Source organism: Chelonia mydas, chromosome 25 (assembly GCF_015237465.2).
Source record: "Chelonia mydas isolate rCheMyd1 chromosome 25, rCheMyd1.pri.v2, whole genome shotgun sequence".
Classification (NCBI taxonomy): domain Eukaryota; kingdom Metazoa; phylum Chordata; order Testudines; family Cheloniidae; genus Chelonia; species Chelonia mydas.
The window spans coordinates 11333675-11354305 of NC_057858.1; the positions used below are offsets into that span (position 1 = coordinate 11333675).

A 20631-nucleotide genomic window follows, 5' to 3' on the forward strand; every position below is an offset into this window, starting at 1 on the left:
TGGTGGCCTGGGGGGGGGAATAGGAGGTAGGTGGGAGGGGGCAATGGGGTGAGAAGAGGGGATGGGAGGAATTTGGGATGTGCAGGGCTGCGGCAGCCAGAGAAAGTGGTGACTTTCCCCAGCTTGGGGGCCGTCAGGGAGAGACCCCCCGCTCCTTCCCAGCCCCAGCTCGGGGGCTGCCGCAACAGGGGAGAGAGGGCACATCCATCGCATTAGAAAGGAAAAACTACTGATATGAAAATATGAGTTGTGTGCTTTTATTTGTAGAACAAAAAAAGTTTTTTTATATAGCGCTTTTATCCAAAGCGCTTTGCAATAGTTAGCTAATGGTACAAACAACATTTGGAAAGATTAAGTGGCCCTCTGAGACCCTCCGCAATTTTCAAGTGATCCGCAGGAAAAAAAAAGTTTGAGACCCACTGAGCTAGAGGATGAGACAGCATTGGAACACTCCCATGCATACCAGAATTCAACCCACACAGCCATCTGGGAAAGCAGGGCGTTCCATGTCAGTGGCGAGGCTGGGGCAGAGGGAAGCAGCAGTCTGTCTCTATGGGCTTTTTGGAGACTCCCTGTTGAGACGGGCTCCTGTTAACACAGCTTGGATACTTGTCCACGGTCAGGCTCAGCTCAAACAGAGCGGCTGAAGTATTGCCAGAGCCGTGCAGGGAAAGTCCAGCTAGCTAATGAACACAGGCGTGAGAGCTACGGCTCAGGACACCGGGAGCAGACTTCATTAGAGCGCTTACTGGCTCAAGATGTTCCCAGAAGGGAAGTCCGGAACAGCAGGCGTCAGGAGGCTCTGCTGCAAGGGAAGTTGGAGAAACACCGCACCAGTGAGAACGTGTGTAGCACAAACCTTTATTAAAATAAAATTCCGTTCAAAATTAAATTAAATAGCCCATGGCATTGAGCTTCAGTCCAGTCAGGAGGCCTCCAGGGAGAGAGAGGTCAGTGAGTGCAAAGGAAGAGCTAACTCCCTGCAATAGGGATATAACTTGAAATCAGATTCAAGGATCTGGATTTAAGAGGACAGCCAACCCATAGAGCCGACAGGGCGTAGATCAGATAACACAGGATTCCTCTTCCATACCTGGAAGAAAGAGAATCTGGAATTTCTCTCAAGAGAAAGATCATCTTTTAGTTCAGACACATCATCTTACCCCTGCACTTCCACCAAGCTGCCACACAGACTCTGTCCTGCACCAAGAGCTTCACATCCAGCCCCACCTCAAACTGAAGCCACCCTCTGACTTCACAATGGCAAATGCCCTTTCACTAACCAGATGTGGAACATATATTTTGCAAGGAGAGGTTTATAACGAGCATGCACATTAGGTACCATTTACTTCATCCTTCAATACACTGCATGGAACTCTCCTCCAGGGCCCGTTTGGAGTTTTGTCCAGTTCAGCTGAAAACATCTCCACTTTATAAGTGCTAATGTGAAGTGAAGTTACAGCATTCATTTCTGACACCGTTCAACCATATCACAGCTAGGCACTCCCATCAGAGAGACGCCGCAACGTTACCTGATGTACAGCACAGACTACTGAACCAGTCGGTAGGTGATGTATCGCCCTGCAGTCTCGCTAGGTCTTATGATCTTGACCACCTGCAAAGGCAACAAAAACAGTTTACAAGCAATGAAAAGCAGCTCTGAATTTCACCTGGCAGGGCTCCCCGCTGCAGGGATTGGCTCAGGTGCCCAATGAAGAGGCAGAAGCATTCAGCCTCTGGAGAGGAGGGTGTAGAGTGCTTGATTCTCAGCACTGAGGGAGGAAACCAGTCAGAGAGCTGCCCATAGCTAAGGGACAAGTACAATGTGCTTGGCACGACATGCAGGGGACAGATTACACAGATGTGCTTGTGAAGCATGAATGAGTGAGTTTAATCAGCCACTCCACACCAACGCCAAGGGTGTAAAGTCCAGCAGGTGATCTAACGAGCGATCCTTGACCCCCAGCAATGCTCCATGGGAGGGTGCTGTACCATTTACACAGTGCAGGGATGGCTGGGGATAGCTCAGCCAGATTAGGGTAGAAATGCAGAAGCTCTGACAGAAGCTTTTTAAGTGACAAGGGGGAGGAAAACACACACTGAATCAGAACCCTGCCACAGCTCTCTATCGGAGGGGGTTCTTAATTATGCGCACCAGCATAGCACCCTTTAGTAGAGAAAGGGGTGACATCTGAATAGCACAAGATCAGCTCCCATCCCAAAGGCAATGAAGATTCCTCATTCAGATGCAACTCTCCTGGGGAGGAAATTCTTTCTGGATGAGGGACCCGCAGAGCCACCTGAAGACCCAATCCTGGGTGCGTAATACCCAAGGAACTCGATAAGAACCGTGCCTCAAGACTCTTAACATAACAGACAGGAGGAGGCATGGAGGGCCAAATCCTGCAGTCACTCTGTGCAGCTTCCACTACCCACACTGGGGGTTATACATAAAGGAGGCAGGGACCCCATATTTGGTACTAGTTATGAGACCCATGGTGCTTATTTATAGACCATCAGGCCTTAAAGACAGAGCTTTCAAGAGGCTCTGTCTCGATGCTCTTCCCCAGGAGCTACCTCTGTCACCCTGCTTTGCTCCTTACCTGCCCACGCTTTATTCCGAAGTATCTGGCCACGGGATCTCCAGCCTGTATCCTGGGGAGCTGGTTCTCTCTCAGTTTGCTGAGAAACACAGTGAAGGAAAACCTGCCACCAGAAGGGTTATCATCCAGCCCTGCTTTATCCCAGCAGGGGGCAAGGCCAACAGAGCACATAACCGCCTGTTGTACACATCAGAGGTCTAGCCATTTCCAACACAACATGAGTGAATCACTTCCATGCTGGTAGGGGAGGGACTGACATTTGGAGCAAACAAAAGGATACTATCTGGCTAGTAATTCAGTTACTTCTTCCTTTGTCATGACCACATGCTCTGGAACCAACTGTAAACACAAAAGCAGAGTCAGATTTAGGCAGGCTGAGATCAGAAAGGAGGAGAGAACAGTTATTTCCTGTGATGACCAGGGTTCGTACACAGCCATTCTAGTCTCCCTTGCCACTATCTGTGGCCCACCACCCAGCAACACAAAATACACAGGAAAAGAATTTCAAGGGGTTGATTTACACCCAGATAGTCCAGAGTAAAAGCCAACTATCCTGCACTCACTTCATGCTCCCCAAGCATCCAACTCACCTCATGCTCTGTGATGTTGATCAGCAGCTCCTGCTGCAGGAATTGTTCCAGGATGTATTTGGGAGCCATGTCCACCAATGACTGAAAGAAAAACCAAAAGGATTTTAAACTTCAGCATAGAAGAAGGGGCCCCGGCACACATTAGTCCAACGTGATCCTGCCTAGTCAGAACTGAACTTTAATGAGCACCAAACACTACAGCCAGTATATTACCCACAGTAACATCAATCATATCTATACATAAATCAAGGGGAGAGTGGATCTCTTAGCCAAGATGCTAAACACACAATCACCTTTTCCTTTCTTTCCAACATCTCCTTAGCTCACTTCTCCTGCCCCTGTCTCTCTTTGCCCATCGCTCAAGCACACCATTCCCTTCCTTCATCAAGTCTGAGGCCTTATTTCTCCATCCTTGTTTACTCTTACTCCCAACCACTCCAGCCTGCTTTTCTTCACCACAATCTCTTCCCCTTTTGTAAACTACTCTTAGTCTTGTCCACCCAAGACTATAAAATCTTTGGTGCAAGGAATGTGTCTGACTCTCTCGTGCCCATTGCTGTAGTCTATAGGTACTAATAATTCATCAACAAAAAACTTTGTTAACAGAGTTTAAGGTTACCCTCGCAAAACTTTAAATGTAGCTAAACTCAGTCCCCTGAAAGCCAGGTAAGAGTTCTGGTCGTGTTGCACAGTTGTGTGTGCAGGTAGCTCCTATTGAGTACACATGACCTAAACAAGTTCTGCCTTAGCAAATGGGTGTTAAGACTGTCCTACAATGCTCATGTGCCCTATTACCTGCGGGTTCTGCACTGTCTGCAAGTGCACAGTGCCCACGTGTGATGGGCATGGTCACGCATTGTTTTAAAGAGAACAAAGTTAAGCAAAAAGTTTAACCTACATGGCACGGACCACTGTGCATTTGGTACCAAAAAACCCCAGAGGCATACAAGTGTGCATCCTATGAACTCTCAGTCCCCATCCTATAAACTCCCAACCAGCCCTCATGCAGGATCACCACCTACCTGCTTTGCTGAGGGAGTCATGCCCTGCTGCACCACAATCAGAGCCCTGGTGATGTTCTCTTCCTGCATTCTCTGGCAGTACATCTTGATTGTCTTTATCCCAACCTTGGGCTCCTCTGAGGAACAAATAAGTCACGTGATCCAACTCTGGTTGTCATGAAAGATCTGCATTTTATTTATCTTTATTCTGCAGCTGGTCTGCAGAATAATACTAATGCACCTATATTCCTCTCCTGGGTTTCTAATAGCCTCCCCTTCTGCACGAGACACTGCTGCTATTCTGAGCGCAGGTAGTACATTGCACCTGCAGTTTCTGGAAGTGCAAAATGACTCACCACAGCATTGCAGCTGGGCCTTCAGAGAACAGACCTGTTTTCACTACAGACTAGTTGGTTCAGAGATATCTATCCAGATGTTACAGACTGTGCTAGGCTACATCAAGAAAAAGAATGTATGACAGAGAGCAGGTGCATAGTCAAGTGGCCAAAAAATCCTTCTGTAAGTCTGTCGGGATTGTAGCCTGCAGAATTCAGCCTATTCAGTATGTACCTGGCCAAAACGCTCAATGGCTTCAGGAAATGTTTTGCCCTGAGTAAAGCCAACAAAATTGGACCTCTGATGCAGTTATCCAAATGCTGGTTGGAATCAACTGCTACCAGGATTTTTCTAGGCGCGAGCTGGCCCTCTGAGATATCCACACAGCAAGTAGCACGTTGAATGGTGCTGAACTGATCTACCTTGGATCATCCAACCCAGGATTTGTTCCCGGAAGCCTAGGCACTTCAGAACCGATTCTCAAAAAGCTAAGCCACCCCCTCCATTCAGTTTCTCTCAGCTAGTTAAGTGCCAGGCAGAAGAATCAGTTCTATGCTGGCACTGCATCCAGTCTGAGCAGCCGGCACCAGTCTAGAATGAGGTTCATGCCAATAACTTTACTGAGACTCCTCAGTTCATCACAGAGAGTAAAAGCATCACACTCACCAGGGAAGAAGACAAACATCTGATCTGTGGGATCGTCATTATGGGCCACCAGCACTGTAAGGTCAGTCCGCCGTGGTCTCCCTTCACTGGGCTTATCGCCAAATTGGGCTTTAAACTCTTCCAAGGTCTGATCCAATTCATCCTGGGTCACCAGATAGCCCCGATCGTGACACAGCTGAGGACAATATTTCCGTTTACTCATGATGCATATAAGACATAAATGCAGCTTTACAGTCCCCATGTGACCCACCCAATTTCCCATCCAGCAAAGCCTCCCTAGCCCATATTCTTCCCACTTCCAGAGCCTGGACCAAGATTATTTGACAGCTTCCACTGCATCACTGATCTTTAGATTTTAGGCTGTTTGGGACAGGAGCTATCTATCATGTCTGTACAGCATCAAGCACAACAGGGCCCAACCTACTTGTGGTGTTGAGGCACGACAGCAATATAAATGTTTTATATTGTTAACCATCGTCATGCCTCTCTCCTGCCCTACCTGTGTGAGAAAACGTCTTCTAGAAAGAGAAGGCCCCAACAACAGATTCCAGAATACAGCAGACAGACAGCTACAGCTAAGACCTTTGATAGCTCCCCATGCTTTACCCTTCTCTTTCACAGGAGTCAGTCAATAATAGTCATTGCATGGTTTTCACTCTGCCCCTGTCTGGTGCCTGGCATCTGAGGGTCTTCAAATTCTTTACCAGACAGTAATAAATCCAGTCCCCCAGCAGAGCAGGGCAGTACCACTGCACCCATTTTACAGATGGGGAAGCTAAAGCACAAAAAGGGGAAGGATTCAGCTGAAGTCACCCAGAGAGTGTGGAGCAGGCCAGAACCCAGGAGTCCGCCCCTCCCCCGCCCCCAGGGATAGAACCCAGGAGTCCGGGCTCCCGCCCCCAGGGATAGAACCCAGGAGTCCGGGCTCCCAGGCTCTCGCCCCCCACGCCACCAGGGATAGAACCCAGGAGTCCGAACTCTCGCCCGCCCGCCACCAGGGATAGAACCCAGGAGTCCGGGCTCCCGCCACCAGGGACAGAACCCAGGAGTCCGGACTCCCGGACTCTCGCCACCAGGGATAGAACCCAGGAGTCCGGGCCCCGCACCTGCATGATGGTCTTGCGGATCTTCCAGAGCCGGTAGGTCTCCTCCTCGTCATCCATGGCGCGTCCCCCTCACGCAGCCAGCACCGCCGAGCTCCGATAAAACCACTGCGCAAGCGCAGACACAGCTCCTGCGCAGGCGCAGACACGTCTTCCCCAGACACAGGCTTTCAGGACCCTCAAGTATAGGTATCTAATGTAAACGCCTGCTAATGCTCAGGGTACCCACCCACACACACAATTCACCCCTTTTGGTTTACCCTGCCCTTGACTTCTGCTTCACGGGGTTGTGCCCCATAAAAAGCTATTCTATTAGACTTAATTATTTTACCACAAAGAACAGGCACAGAAAAGTAGATAAGTAAAATGGCTGCAGAGGTCTTTAGGAACAAAGGCTTCTGGGAAGTGTAGTTCCCCCCCAAAAGACCTAAGCCTATTACTGCCACCTGCAGGGGAATTGCAGCTTTGGCAAGCAATGTCTGTTAGGGCCAGGGTGCTACAGCTAGGGGCAAATGGTTTTGTTCAACATCTTCATTACTGATCTGGAGGATGGGGTGGATTGCACCCTCAGCAAGTTTGCAGATGACACTAAGCTGCGGGGAGTGGTAGATACGCTGGAGGGTAGGGATAGGGTCCAGAGTGACCTAGACAAATTGGAGGATTGGGCCAAAAGAAATCTAATGAAGTTCAACGAGGACAAGTGCAGAGTCCCGCACTTAGGATGGAAGAGTCCCAGGCACCACCACAGGCTGGGGACCGACTAGCTAAGCAGCAGTTCTGCAGAAAAGGGGATTACAGTGGACGAGAAGCTGGATACGAGTCAGCAGTGTGCCCTTGTTGCCAAGAAGGCTAATGGCATATTGGGCTTCATTAGTAGAAGCATTGCCAGCAGATCGAGGGAAGTGATTATTTCCCCCTATTCGGCACTGGTGAGGCCACATCTGGAGTTTTGGGCCCCCCGCTACAGAAGGGATGTGGACAAATTGGAGAGAGTCCAACGGAGGGCAATGAAAATGATCAGGGGGCTGGGACACATGACTTATGAGGAGCGGCTGAGGGAACTGGGCTTATTTAGTCTGCAGAAGAGAAGAGTGGGGGGGATTTGATAACAGCCTTCAACTACCTGAAGGGGGGTTCCAAAGAGGATGGAGCTCAGTTGTTCTCAGGGGTAGCAGATGACAGAACAAGGAGCCATGGTCTCAGGTTGCAGTGGGGGAGGTCTAGGTTGGATATTAGGAGAGTGATGAAGCACTGAAATGGGTTAGCTAGGGAGGTGGTGGAATCTCCATCCTTAGAGGTTTTTAAGGCCCAGTTTGACAAAGCCCTGGCTGGGATGATTTAGTTGGGGTTAGTCCTGCTTTGAGCAGGGGGTTGGAGTGGATGACCTCCTGAGGTCTCTTCCAACCCTAATCTTCTATGATTCTAACTGCACCTGTATTCCCTCTCCATGCTCCAGCAAAGTCATGGACAGCAGCTAAAGGGGGTCGTGTGTTATATCACTGGGAAACTGGGATTAATCACACTGGGGATTAATATCACTGTGAAATGTATGTGTTAATATTATACCTGGCGTTACTGATGTTCTCTGGTATTGTGTTTTGAAGGAAGCAGATACAGGTCTGTGCAGAGCATGAAAACAAATGCAGCAGGGCTGACCTATGACAATGGGACTGCAATTTACATATTCGGTAAACAGCTCACAAGAGAGTTAGGAAATCAGCAGTTCCAGATCACAAGGAGCTCTGTATTTGCTTGTCTGCATAACTTGGTCATCAGCCAGAGACAACATGTGAGGTAAACAAAGGCAGCAGGAGAGTACGTGGGGAGAGATGATCACTTAACAATTTCCATGGGGGATGGAAGCAGCACTCCGGGAAGCCTTCCTGCCTCTTGAAGCAAGGTTAAGGAACTTTGAGAGAGAAGCTTTTCAAAGGTTTACTGGGCTAGAAAGGGAGGGGCAGAGAACCAGAGGGACCAAAGAGGCCCGAATTCTTTAGATTGCAGAAAGACGGGTACTTCAATCAAGGGACTGAAGTCTAGGGGAATGGATTGTAGGAGAGAAACCTGAGGAGGTAAAGATTGCAACTGGCTGACATTGAGTTTTAGTCTGAGAAGCATGTTCCCACGTTTATTTGCTTGCAGCCATTTCTAACTCTTTCCTTCCTACTTGAACTCACTTCAAATCCTGCTTCCTTTTGTTAATAAACCTGTTTGCCTTTTAGTCTAAGCCAGCCCAGTGCTGCGTTTGAACTGAAGCAATAGATTAAAGTGATAAGCTGTCCATTTTGTTCCTTTAGAGGAGCAAATTAACCTTCTTATTCCTCTGAATGTTCCAGCAAAGGGCTGGGCGCGTCAGGGCAGACGGTTTTGGAGAAATTCAGGACTGGCGTGCTTGGGGTCATCCCGGCATAAGGTAACTGGGTGACAGAAACTAGAGTGGGGCTGTTGTGCTGTAGGCCGGCTGCTGGGGTCAGGGCACTGAACCAGAGTTACAAAGCACACAGACACTCAGGAGACTGCATGCTTGCCAGCTGGCTGCTGGTGTCCAGGCTGTGAGCAACAGCAGCAGAGCATTTGAAGGCACCCAGAGTAACTGGGAAGGTGATGGCACAGCCCCTGACTGATCTGGATTGTACCCCAAAACGTGATGGCTGTTTTCCTGCAATGTGATTTGTTGTATCAAGTTACAGCATCGTAAGGGTAGAGCCTGCCTGTGCAGGAGCCCGAGCTCTCGGGAACTGCTCTGAAACAGTGGGATGAACACACGGGGAACCCAGGACCATCCCCAAAGCTCTTCACCTTCTGCTCCAAGCACAAGGCGCACTTCTCCCACCGGCCTTCTCGAACACAAACAGAGCAGCACGGACATTTACAAGCAACAAAACCAAAATCCTACCAAAACAAAACACTTCACGGCCCACACAATTCTCCCAGGGGAGAGGAGGAGAGAGAAAGAATTAACCTTGTGTGACAGACGTTAATTGCGTCGTTAAAGCAGGCCTGGAAAGTGCTCAGATACTACGGTGATGTGAGATGGGTATAAGAACCTGTATAGCATAGAATAGGAATTGTCATGCTGCTGCATTGGGAGGTGCCAATGTAAACGTCTGTCCTCCTTGCATTAGTGTCACCTTGTAGCTGTGAATAGGACAAATTCAGCTCTGATGATTTCTCCTGACCAAAGGAAAAGTGATTTACAGGCCGAAGACAAATGTGCATATATTGGATGTGGCCAGTTTAACTTGGGAAAGGGTATTTCTCCTTCCCAGCGGGAAGGGGAAGCCAGTTTTGAATGTGCTGGTTGCTTGGTTTTGATGATAGTTTTGAGCATCTCAGCTCTTGACATTTGGTCAAAGGACCGTGACGTGCCAAAAGCAAAGCTTGCAATTTCTCACACCGCTCACATTAAAAGCCCCTTTGATGGGGGATTTTATGCAATTTCGAGAGATAAGGCCAACCGGCAGAGACAGAAAGAGGACCCCCGACAAACATCCTATGCTACTGAGGTTCTTTTCTATCCTTTCGTTCTGTAATCCAAAGTTACCGTCCCTCCTCCCTCCCTAACAACGCACTAGAAAATATTCAACCCATCAGCAAGGACCCCTTCCTCTTCCAACTTGCATTATCCTTTCATTTGCTGGTTGCAAAGCTGATTCTTTCTCATACTTTTTCCCTGACTTTGAGGCAATACTGCGTGCCAGCAGATCAGGGCTCAGAAAGACATGAACAGAAACGATCAATTTTATGAACTAAAACAATGATCCATCCACCCTTCTAATCTTTCTAATTCACAGACCCCCATCTAGTATTAATCACAGAACCACAGAAATGTCAGACTGGAAGGGACCTCAAGAAGTCATCAAGTCCAGCCCCCTGCGCTGTGGTAGGACCAAGACCATCCCTGACAGGTGCTTGTCCCACCTGTTTTGCAACCCAAATTGAAGTGATTTTATTTTATTAGACACCACCCCTTCCTCGTTTTATCTATCTTAAAATTAAAACTTCACATTGAATTGTACCCTGCAGTGTCAGTTAAAGTCTCTGGGGGAGGAAACCATATGACAAGACCACAAATAAGCAGTTGAGGGAGAGGGAACTAGAATTTTTTCTCCACATCTTTTTCTCTTCCTAGCAATTGCCTAGAATTCAGCCATTAGGGAGCTACTGCTGGAGTCTGAGCAATGTTAATTTCACTTTGAATGACCGTTTTCCCATCCAAATGTTCCAATCTGCTTTTTAATAACAACTGCTGCTTAATAATAGGGGTTGGAAACTGCTTTCTGCAGGTTCTTACCACAGTTCATCCTCTTTCATTTAAGGTGGTGTCTCCACACTGGATTTCTGTGGTATTTAAACCTCTGGGCTGCACCTGGTTTGTCTGTGGTCTGAGGTTACAAAGAAGTGTACCTTTCCTTTTCCACTCCCTGTTTCTTTCTTTTTTTATGGGAGAGGGTGTGAGTTTATTTCAGGATAGATCCAACATCTTTTATGTCTTCCTGGGAATCACCTGTTGCCAGTGATACCAATCCTACTGTTATAGTTACCCATAGATCCTTCAAGGCTAGAAAACAGCATCCCCCTATTACTATTATTTTGCACAGTACTGCCAAGAGACTCCAACAGAGATCAGTGCCCCCAGTGCTAGGCGCTGTACAAACATACGGTGAAAGGTTCTGTCCCTGCCCTGAAGAACTTCCAATCCAAGGGTCTGAGCCAATCTCCACTGAAGTCAAATAAATAGACAAAAGGTAGGATAAATGAAGTTATTATCCCCATTCTACAATGGGGGAACTAGGGTTGCCAGGTGCCAGGGGTGGTGCAACAGAGCTAAGGCAGGCTCCCTACCTGCCCTGGCTCCATGCAGTTCCCGGAAGTGGCGGCATGTCCGGCTTTTAGGCGCAGGCCGGGGCGGCCAGGGGGTCTCTATGCACTGCCTCCACCCCAAGTGCCCTTTCTGCAGCTCCCCTTGGTGGGCCCTCGGAGAAGGGGCGTGGCCTCAGGGCAGGGGGCGGGGCAAGGGTGTTTGGGTTTGGACCAGACATACCAAACCCGCGAAAAAAAACCGCAGAAATTGGGCTTGTTTTTGGCTTAATTGTCTTGTGAGTTGCTTGTTGGCTAGTTTTTGGCTTGTAGCTTGCTGCTTCTTTTTTTGCATCGGCTCCTGGCAAGCTGGGGCAAGGGGGGGGAGAGAGTCAGGGGTGCACAGCAGGCCCACCACAGTCCCAGACTGCACGCCGGGGGGAAGTTCTTAGGGATTCCCTTGTTTTGGCCTTGTTTTGAAACGGGATTAGCTTGATTTTTGGTTTAGTGTGAAAGTCGAGGAGCTTATTTACCACGTGAAAGCTGGCAACTGTGCTTTGGACTTTATGTGATTAGACAGTTGGCAACTCTGGGAGAAAGGAGTGACACTTGCTAATTATGAGATAGCCCTGCCTGGTGCTTTGCAAAACACCCCCCCTACATGCTCCACCCTGGGTCGCCCCCTCCCCCTGCAGCCTGGTGCACTCTGGGCTGTTCCACCCTGGGTCGCCCCCTCCCCCTGCAGCCTGGTGCACTCTGGGCTGTTCCACCCTGGGTCGCCCCCTCCCCCTGCAGCCTGGTGCACTCTGGGCTGTTCCACCCTGGGTCGCCCCTGCAGCCTGGTGCACTCTGGGCTGTTCCTCTTGGATCCCCTTTTCCCCAGTGCAGCCTGGTGCACTCTGGGCTGTTCCACCCTCGGTCACCCCCTCCCCCTGCAGCCTGGTGCACTCTGCGCTGTTCCACCCTGGGTCTCCCCCTCCCCCTGGACGCTGCAATCGGCTAAACAAGCGCGATAACCCCCGCCCTCTCCTGATTGGTTGAGCTCACGTGACTGCAGGGGTCGGACTTAGGTCGCTTGTTGCCCGGGCTCTTCGGCCGCTGATTGGTCGGAGCGGCCGGGGGCGGGGCGCCGGGAGCCGAGGGGGGCGGGGCGCCCGTCGCTGATTGGCGGAGCGGCCGGGGCGGGTGAGGCCTGGGCCGGCCGTTGAGGCGGGGCCCGTTGCCATGAATTGGGGCCGCCTGGGCAGGCGGGTGCTGCTGTGCGGGGCACTCGGCGCGCGGGGTCTGAGCCGGAGCATGGTGAGTGCGGGGCCGCCCCCTCTCTATGGTCCTACCATCGAGTCGGCGGGGCGGCTAGAGAGGCCCGAGCCCCCCCGCCGGGAGAAGGGGCCCGCTCGGCGGCTCCCCCAGCCTGGGCCCGAGGGGCAGCCGCCGAGCCCCCCCCTTGGAGGCCCCCCCCAGCGCATGCTGAGGGGCGGGGTCCGGGGGGAGCGGGGGACGAGGGGCTGTGGGGGGTCCGGGGCGGGGGAAGGGGACGAGGGGGTGGGGGCGGGGCGGGTCCTGTGACTCTTAAGCGCACGAGCAGGCCCGTGGGCAATGAGGGGCTGCCCCAGCGCAGTGCCCAGGTCCCGGGCGGCGGGACAGCGGCGTGGGGGTGCTCCTGCAGCAGCCGCCCCGGACCAGCCCCGAGATCCGGGCTGGGGGGGCTGGCTCGGCGGGGGCTGCTGTGTCTCAGCCCAGTGCAGCGGGGGGAAGACTGCTTCTGAGTCACGGTCACAAGACCTCCTCCTGTCCCCGGAGCCCTAGTAGCTCTCGTGCCCCGTGTTGATTCCTTTTATAGCCGAGATTAGTGTTGTGATTCACAGCAATCCTCCAGGGTATCGACCCTCTTGATCCTCTGCTTTGTGTGCAGTAAATTGCTTTAAGTCTCTAATACCAATTTGAACAGTGGGGGTTTTGACCTGTGTGTAAGGTGACCTGCAGCAAGCCCTGCCCAGTACTGCTGTCGGGGGAGGAAGGAGTGTAGACCCTTGGTAAAGAAGTGGGGTATCATGTACGGTTCTAGACAGTTGAACCGTTTCCATTTTTGGCAGGAGTAGGTCTGTATCTTTGATAATGATCAGGTGGCGAGAAAGGAACAGTGAGTGAAGGTAGTTGTCTGAAGAGAGGCATTTTGATGGTAGTGGAACAGCCTCTCTTGAATATGTGGCTGCTGCCTTCCCCGGGCATGCTGCATATCTGACTTCTGTGCTCAGACTGGGATGAGATCCCTTTATTGCAAAACTGATCTTGAGCCCTGGCTGTCTTGCAGTGTGCACAGGCAGATGACTGGCGAGCTGCCAAATCAATCTATGAATTCCATGCCAAAGATATTGATGGCAGTGATGTTTCCCTGGAAAAGTACAGGTAAGTGGTGAGGAGCCCAGATGCTGTGAGCTGGGCTGGCTCAGTGAGGTACCCAAAGCACAAGCATGTGACTAGCCTGTAGCTAGGCTATTAATACTTCAGTCTCCCCTAATCTTGTCTAGCCAACACCAAAAAAACTGTTAATACTCCCAGTTCAGGGAGGAGTGCTGCTGAGAGAGCATCACAACCAGGCCCTGGGGAGGAGGGGTGCCCAAAAGGGACTACACAGGCAACTGAACTGAGCCAAGCTGTCCCTGCTTCTGATGGACAGGCTCTGCCTGACTGTGGGTGGGGTTCAGAAGGTCTGTGACTTGCACCTGATGGGAAGAGATGTGGAAAATTCTGAGACTCACATCTGATGCGAATGAGTCCAGGAAAGGGGTGCATGTGAGGAGCCAGATAGCAGGTTATATCCAACAGGGAAGAAAAGCAATAGCCATTATGTAGGTAGGGTCCCTTGCTGCAGATATGTCTATCTTTGTGGGGTAGATCAACCCCCAACCCTTCTGTAGTAACTGTCAGTGACTCCTGCTTCTTTCCCAGGGGGTTTGTCTGCGTCATCACCAATGTAGCATCCAAATGAGGAAAAACTGCTGTAAGCTACACTCAGTTTGTCGATATGTACGCCAGATACGCTGAGAAGGGTTTACGCATCCTGGGCTTCCCCTGCAACCAGTTTGGAAACCAGGTTGGTGGTGCACCCTGCCTGCTAAGGAAAGGGGGTTCCTCTAGGGGAAAAAGCCGCTCTTTCTCCCTAGCAAAGGGGGCTGGCTCGGTAGCCCATGAGACTGGAGGATGCCTGTAGTTAGCATGGGCCTAGAAAGTATTCCCAGCATATAGAGCCTTTGAGTACTACCATTAGATAAACAGCTAACACAGCCTCCCTAGCATATGAGTGGGAGTACAGTTTAGTCTTTGGACCACTGACTCTTTGATGTCTCTACCAAAAATTGGTCACGGTGACTGGAGATGTGCACACTTTGGTCTTAAAGAGCTAGGCTGTTTGCCACCAATCTGGGGTAATGCACCCAGACTTGCTGAGCTCCTCTGGGCTCTACCCAGTCTTCAGCTGGTCCGCCTGAGGCGCAAGGAGGCTGTAGGTGACTCTGTGTGCATTAGAACATGGAACCACAGCTCTGCCAGGCGTTCCGGTGGACCATGTGGCTCGAGTCATCTCCCGAGCCCAGTTGTATTCAAGTAACCATGCTCCCTGCCAGCTGTGTCCCAGCAATGAGTGGGATATTCTAGAAGCAGGCAGCTCATGTGTCCTTCATCGCCCAGCCCGCTCAACTTCATTCCCTCAATGTACACGCATCCTGCCCTCAGAATCTGAGCCTGGAACTGCGCTTAATCGAAATGGAATGGGGTTTTGAGTAGTCAGTCATAGCCTAATAATGCAAGACCACTCACTTCCCACAGTTACCCTTCTCTTTTGCTTCTTAGGAGCCTGGGGATGAGTCACAGATCAAACAATTTGTTGCAAGCTATGGGGTGAAGTTTGACCTCTATAGTAAGATAGAGGTCAACGGGAACAATGCCCATCCTCTCTGGAAATGGATGAAAGACCAGCCCAAAGGAAGAGGCACCCTGGGAAAGTGAGTGCAGACCCAGAGCAGGAACAGACACAGAAGGAAGTGGTAGCATTGGTGTCATTGGAAGGTGGGCGTGGGGGGGAGCAAATCAATCCTGTGATGAAACCAAAAGAGGAGACTTCAGCCTGTACCACTGGCGACAGTGACGCACTGGACTGGAGAGGAAGGGGCTGTGGGGTGGATGGATTGGAAAACTGCATGGTCACACAGCAGTCCCCAGCTTGGGCCTGTTGGAAGTAGTGGCAGAGCAGGCTGTTGGGTTAGGTGGGGGGCTGCGGTGGGTGGGCACTCCTGTCAGTGCTGGGACTGCTTTATAACAGCTGCTGTCTCACTGGTGGTCTCTCTCCTTCCTAGTGCAATAAAGTGGAACTTCACAAAGGTAGGACTCTGCTCTCTTCTCACTGGGGTTTTAGGCTCTAAAATGGCCTGACCACTTGTGGTGTGATCCTTTAAGATCCCAGGAGCTAAGCAAGGTTGGTTGGGAGGCTCCAAGAAACACTTAGCTCTGGAAGAGATGTTGGAGACAGGGGCAGGGGAGCCTAGTAAGATTGTTCCTCCTGAGCAGGCATTGACCCATAGCTCCTAGATATAAAATGGAGAGCCTGACCTTGCATGTGGGTCCTAGAGCAAACCCTCTCAGGGATAGGGGTGGCTGGCCAGGCTCCAGCTTGGTTAACTACATTCTACCTCACTCAGTTTCAGAGGGATACATCAGTCTTCACTTTGTGTATTGAATTGTTGTGTGGTGGTAAGGAAGAGCGTGCCTCATGCCAGAGGTGGCTGCATTTCAGCATTTGGGGATGGGGAGGCCTTGTACATCATGTGCTCAGATTTCAAAGCACTCAATCTCCCTGCAAAGGAGCTGCACTTCTTATAAGTGACCTGGGGAGGGACAGTACTGTTTGCCAGGTGCCCCCAAAGCTGCTTCTCCACCCATGGCCTCCCTGCTGCCCAGGGAGTTAGCCATAATAGCAGAACCTGGCCTTGAAGCTCATCTCCTGTAGTGTGTTGTGCATGACTCAAGCATTGCGTTCCAGTGGGGCAGAGCATGCATGTGGGTCCAGGATTATTCATGCTTGTCTTTTAACTCCACAGTTCCTCATTAACAGGGAGGGCCAAGTGGTGAAGAGATACAGCCCAATGGATGATCCATATGTAAGTCAGCCTGTCTGTGTATCACAAAGCGGTAACCTCGGGGGCTAGCTCTGCCAGAACTGAACAGCCAAGCTGTGTGTCTCAAAGCACAGCTTTACTAGTGGGTCCAAACCTGGGGGAGGAAGGGAAGAAAGATACTTTGCCAATAGCTTCCTGCACTGCCCTTGCTATTAGTCATGTACCAAGACTTGGGTAATGCAGCATCATGACTCAGGTCTGTTTCTCCCAAGCCTGAACATCTCTGCAGGGAACACACAGGAAGAAAGCTGCTGGGTTTCCTGCCACTCTACAGGCTAACAAAACTTAAGCGTCCCTGGCACCCTGTAGTGGGTGGGGAGTTACCTCTGCAAGAGCATAATGCAGAGGGATGAAAATGAGCAGGGTGGGATTCAAGTAGCTGAGCACTGTCCAAAGCTGGTGGGGGTGTTGCAAAGGAAGGTGTGTTTTTGCTCAGTGGTACAGAGCTCTGGATACAGCAGGCAGGGACTCAATATGATCCTTCATGGACAGGACAGTGGTGGTCTCTCCACAGGCCCTCAAGAGAAACAGCACTTGACTCCTTCCTTCCTCTTCTCTGCAGGTGATTGAGAAAGACCTGCCTAACTTCCTGTAGACCTGTTCACTTAGACACTGGACCATTCCCTCTGCTTAGCAACATCTCATCTGCTCCCTGTGGAGTCTTCCCATCCGGCCCTAATGACGGCCTGCCTTAAAGCCGGCCTGCTGGTGAGGCAGACCCGAAACTTGGCGTGCATCTGCGGGAAGAAGGCTTCACTGGGCTGGTGGCTGTTGCTGGGCAGTTTTCAGAGTCCTGACGTGGGCACTCAGCTTCGTTGCAATAAAAGTTTATGCTGAAACTGACCAATGTCTTGTCTGAGTCTGTTGGAAGCCGCTGTGTAACATGGTGCAGAATAGGAAGTTCCAGTGACTCTTCCAAGTAGATACAATCTCTGTGGGGGAGGATGCTCTTCCCTGCAGTGCAAGGGACTAGCTACTGGGGGAAAAAGGTCTGGTTGTACTGGCAACTTCCATGCTGGCCACTGTCAGAGTGGGGAGCAGAAAGCCATTGACTCGGCTGCTAGGAGTTTGAAACAGGTTCGCTGGATCCTGGGGAAGTAATCTAAACCCGGGAAACATTTTATTCTGCCCAAGTTTGTGCTAAACATGAATTTATGTAATTCCTGCTCTTGGAAGCCAGCAGCTGGATCAGAGGGATAATCCTTGGTAATGCCAAGAGGAATTAAGCAGCAAGTGCCCAGGCCTTCCCTGGAGCTATTTTTATAGATTCCCTAACCAGGCAAAGGCAGCATCTTTTGGCAGTTCAGCTACAGCAGGGGTGTGACTAGCTGTGCTGCCTGCAGGCCTCCTCCCTGTCAGATACTGTGGCTATAAGCACCAGGCCAGCTGCTCTGTCCCCTGATGGTGATTTCACACCAGCTGTGAATCTAGTTGCTTGATCTGAATGCAAATGTCAAACCTCTGTTCAACAGAACTGGATCTGCAGCATACCAAATTCTTACCCTGCCATGCTGCAGGAGCCTGTCTCTAAAGGGTTAAGTGTAAAGTAGCCAGAGGGTTGGGATCTCCCCACAAGAGACAAATGTGCTTAAAGAAACCTCCCCAACCTGTCTATTAATTAGGCAGCCAAGCCACCTGCAGCAACTTACATTGCTGTAGTAGTGAGGCAGCCCCCCTGGGTGGAAGGATGGGCATGAGGGAGAGGTTAAAGGCTCCTACCTATACCCCTTTCCCTGGTGAAACAAACCCAGGGGTGGGGGGAGAGAGACTGAAGACCTGTGATGCCTGACCACTGCCCCAGCCTCCACCCTCAGTTGTAGGAAATGGGCCATGAGCCAGGGTGTGGCAGTTAATGGGATGGCCCTGCTGTATGCACAGCCCTAATTAACTAGTATGATACAGCATCATGAACAACCCCACCTGGGTGAGTCTTGCACTGGCCTAGAGTTGTATTGTAAAATGTCTTCAGGGGGGTTTTATGGATTCTGAGGCTAGAAGGGACCATTGTGATCAGACCTTGTGTAACACAGGCCACAGAACTTCCTTGAGTAATTCCTACAGCAGATCTTTTAGAGAAACATCTGGTTTTGACTTAAATTCTGTGATGGAGAATTCACCACAACTCTTTGGTAGTGTTTCAAAGGTTAATTACTCACTGTTATATTACCTTATTTCCAGTCTGAACTTGTCTAGCATCAACGGCCAGTCATTAGATGGCATTATACCTTCCTTTGCTAAATTGAAGAGCCCTGTGTTATCTACTTGTTCCCTCTGCAGGTACTTTTAGACTATAATCATGTCAGCCCTGAACTTTCTCTTCATTAAACTAAAGAGGGGGAGCATCTTCCATCATCACTAGTCAGTTTTCTAACCTTTTAGTTATTCACATGGCTCTTTGATCAATCTCCAATTATCCACATCCCTGAATTGTAGACACCAGAATTGGACGCTGCATTCCAGCAGCTGTCGCACCAGTGCCAAAAACAGAGGTAAAATAACCTCTCCACTCTTACTTGAGATTCCCCCTGTTATGCAGCCCAGGATTGCATTAGCTCTTTTGGCCACAGTGAGCTCTCATGCAGCTGATCATTCACCATGACTCCCTCTTAAGGGGCAGACGGGGTGCAGGCCCCTGGCTAAGGAAATGTGTTGTGTGGTTCTAGAGAGTTCAACTTCTTTCCTTTTTGGTAAGAGTAGCTTAATAACTGATGACAGGGAACAGGAGGAGAGCAAGGAAGGTAACTGAAAAATGTATGAGAATAAGCTGATTTACATATGCAATTAAATATATCTGCAGCACCAGAGTAAGAGTCCTGCCTAGCTCGGAGGAGTATATGTGCACAGAAATTTCTAAAGCAGCTAGGACCTGGTCTCGCAGTAACTGTCTGGAGAACTTGTCTGCAATGGCCCATTGTAAACCAACTGGGCTTTACAGTGCTCCCCCTTTCTACAGCTCAGTGCTTTAGAAAGGGGATGGAGGCAGGTAATCTCATTCTCTACCAAGAGAAGCTGACGTGCACCGCTGAGAAACATCGATACACGGCAGCAGGCACCTTTGTGCTCTGCAAACAACTCATTGGATGGAAATAAACTAAAAGGGGAGAGGATTTAACTGCACCTGAGATCAGCAAGGCCAGGCATGTCGAGTCTGGTTCTTCACTTCAAACTGCCCACTAGTGTCTCCTTTGCTTTGCTACAGGGCTACTGAAAAGACGTAGTGACAAGCATCCACCTCTCTCCCCCACACACGATTGCCAGGAGAGGAGACTTAGAGCAGCACCGCTGGGCAAGGAGGGCCCATCTTCACCTAGGGACTTGCTAAGGGGGAAGGCAACAGCCAATAGAAGCCAGCTCTGACTCAGACCCTTGCTGCTTCTATTGGCACAGGGGTCAGGAACTCCATCCCCCACTCCCGCAGGTTTGGGTTCTGTGGGGATTTCCTTACCTGAACTCTACTTGTCTGACTGCTGAAATGAGAATGAGCCCCGTGGATGAACACCCCACAACAATCAACACCAGTGGAGTGGGCAGACACAGCAGAGAAGCCAACGACTGAAGAGGGCATGTCCAGGAAAGCGAGCTGCCGGACATACTCCACTAGGCCCCTCTCAGGCCCAAGAGAGGCCCTGTTGTGTAAGGCAAAAACTCCCAGGCTGAGAGACCAGCGCTGTGCAAAAGGAAGCACATTTCAGCAACAAGCTCTTGCCAGGCCGTTTTCCTGCTGGGATAGGACAGCAGAGATTAAGCAGGATTGATACCCTGGACAAGAGGATCATTGATGCCATGACATTAGTTGTGACCATGCTGGAGGCTGGGTGCTGTGACACCCCTATGCTCTGCCCAGGGAGGGGAATCCATTGTACACGGGCCTGGCTGAGTTGACACAGCAGAGCTCTGGAGGGATTAGTGGCAGATTTGCACTGCAAGGGAACTTTGCTACCTTGTTTACAAGAGCTGCATTCCCCTTAATGGGAGGTGCTAAATCTGCAGCGTACTGTGATGGTAACAGTCACAAGGACTCATCAAATAGCACCCAACATAGCCAGGGCAAACAGGCTGGAGCCTCCTCGCAGGTGAGACAGCAAGAGCAGCATTCAGAGCACCTGGGAGGGGTGTTCTCTCTGTGTGCTTTTGGAAGCCATACAGCCAGCTACCATGTACCAAACATAGTGGCTACCAGCATGATTTCCCCAGCCCAGGGTGGAGAGTCTCTTATTCAGAGGATTGTGTTATCAACTCCTTATGGAGGTGCTGGATATAAACATGGTGTGACAAGATATGGTAATTTCCTGAAACAGCTTTGAGAGATTTTATTCAATTAAAGTTAAGTAGCTTTGGAGTCCATGATATTATGAAAGCAC

At 50.5% G+C, this 20631-nt stretch overlaps 2 protein-coding genes across 4 annotated transcripts; one reads left to right on the top strand and one right to left on the bottom strand.

Moving 5' to 3' along the window:
• Positions 1–235: 235 nt before the first annotated feature.
• On the bottom strand, positions 236–6457 carry POLR2E (RNA polymerase II, I and III subunit E). 2 transcript variants are annotated; one of them, XM_027834404.3, is made up of 8 exons: positions 6303–6457; positions 5197–5371; positions 4216–4331; positions 3194–3274; positions 2884–2942; positions 2604–2682; positions 1533–1615; positions 236–805 (listed from the first exon to the last, which is right to left on the bottom strand). In XM_027834404.3, exons 1-7 carry the CDS (start codon positions 6357–6359, stop codon positions 1550–1552), a joined length of 633 nt encoding a protein of 210 aa, XP_027690205.1. In that variant the 5' UTR covers positions 6360–6457; the 3' UTR covers positions 236–805; positions 1533–1549. The 2 variants fall into 2 exon arrangements, with proteins under 2 accessions (XP_027690205.1, XP_007072138.1); XM_007072076.4 differs by lacking the exon at positions 236–805 and adding an exon at positions 848–1093.
• A 5793-nt stretch (positions 6458–12250) lies between these two features.
• GPX4 (glutathione peroxidase 4) lies at positions 12251–17113 on the top strand. Of its 2 annotated transcripts, XM_037885691.2 has the most exons (7): positions 12252–12398; positions 13411–13505; positions 14049–14193; positions 14949–15100; positions 15452–15476; positions 16193–16252; positions 16833–17113. In XM_037885691.2, the coding sequence occupies exons 1-7, from the start codon at positions 12324–12326 to the stop codon at positions 16863–16865; spliced, it is 585 nt and encodes a 194-aa protein (XP_037741619.1). In that variant the 5' UTR covers positions 12252–12323; the 3' UTR covers positions 16866–17113. The 2 variants fall into 2 exon arrangements, with proteins under 2 accessions (XP_043391698.1, XP_037741619.1); XM_043535763.1 differs by lacking the exon at positions 15452–15476 and having other exon boundaries at positions 12251–12398.
• The last annotated feature ends 3518 nt before the right edge of the window (positions 17114–20631 follow it).

Bases quoted from the DNA above. Each gene is read 5' to 3' on its own strand.
- POLR2E (XM_027834404.3), bottom strand. From the start codon at position 6,359: ATGGATGACGAGGAGGAGACCTACCGGCTCTGGAAGATCCGCAAGACC. The intron at 4,332-5,196 runs GTGAGTGTGATG...TTTGTTCCTCAG, and splicing joins GATGTTTGTCTTCTTCCCTG to AGGAGCCCAAGGTTGGGATA. The intron at 2,683-2,883 runs GTATCCTTTTGT...TGTGTTTCTCAG, and splicing joins ACTGAATTACTAGCCAGATA to CAAACTGAGAGAGAACCAGC.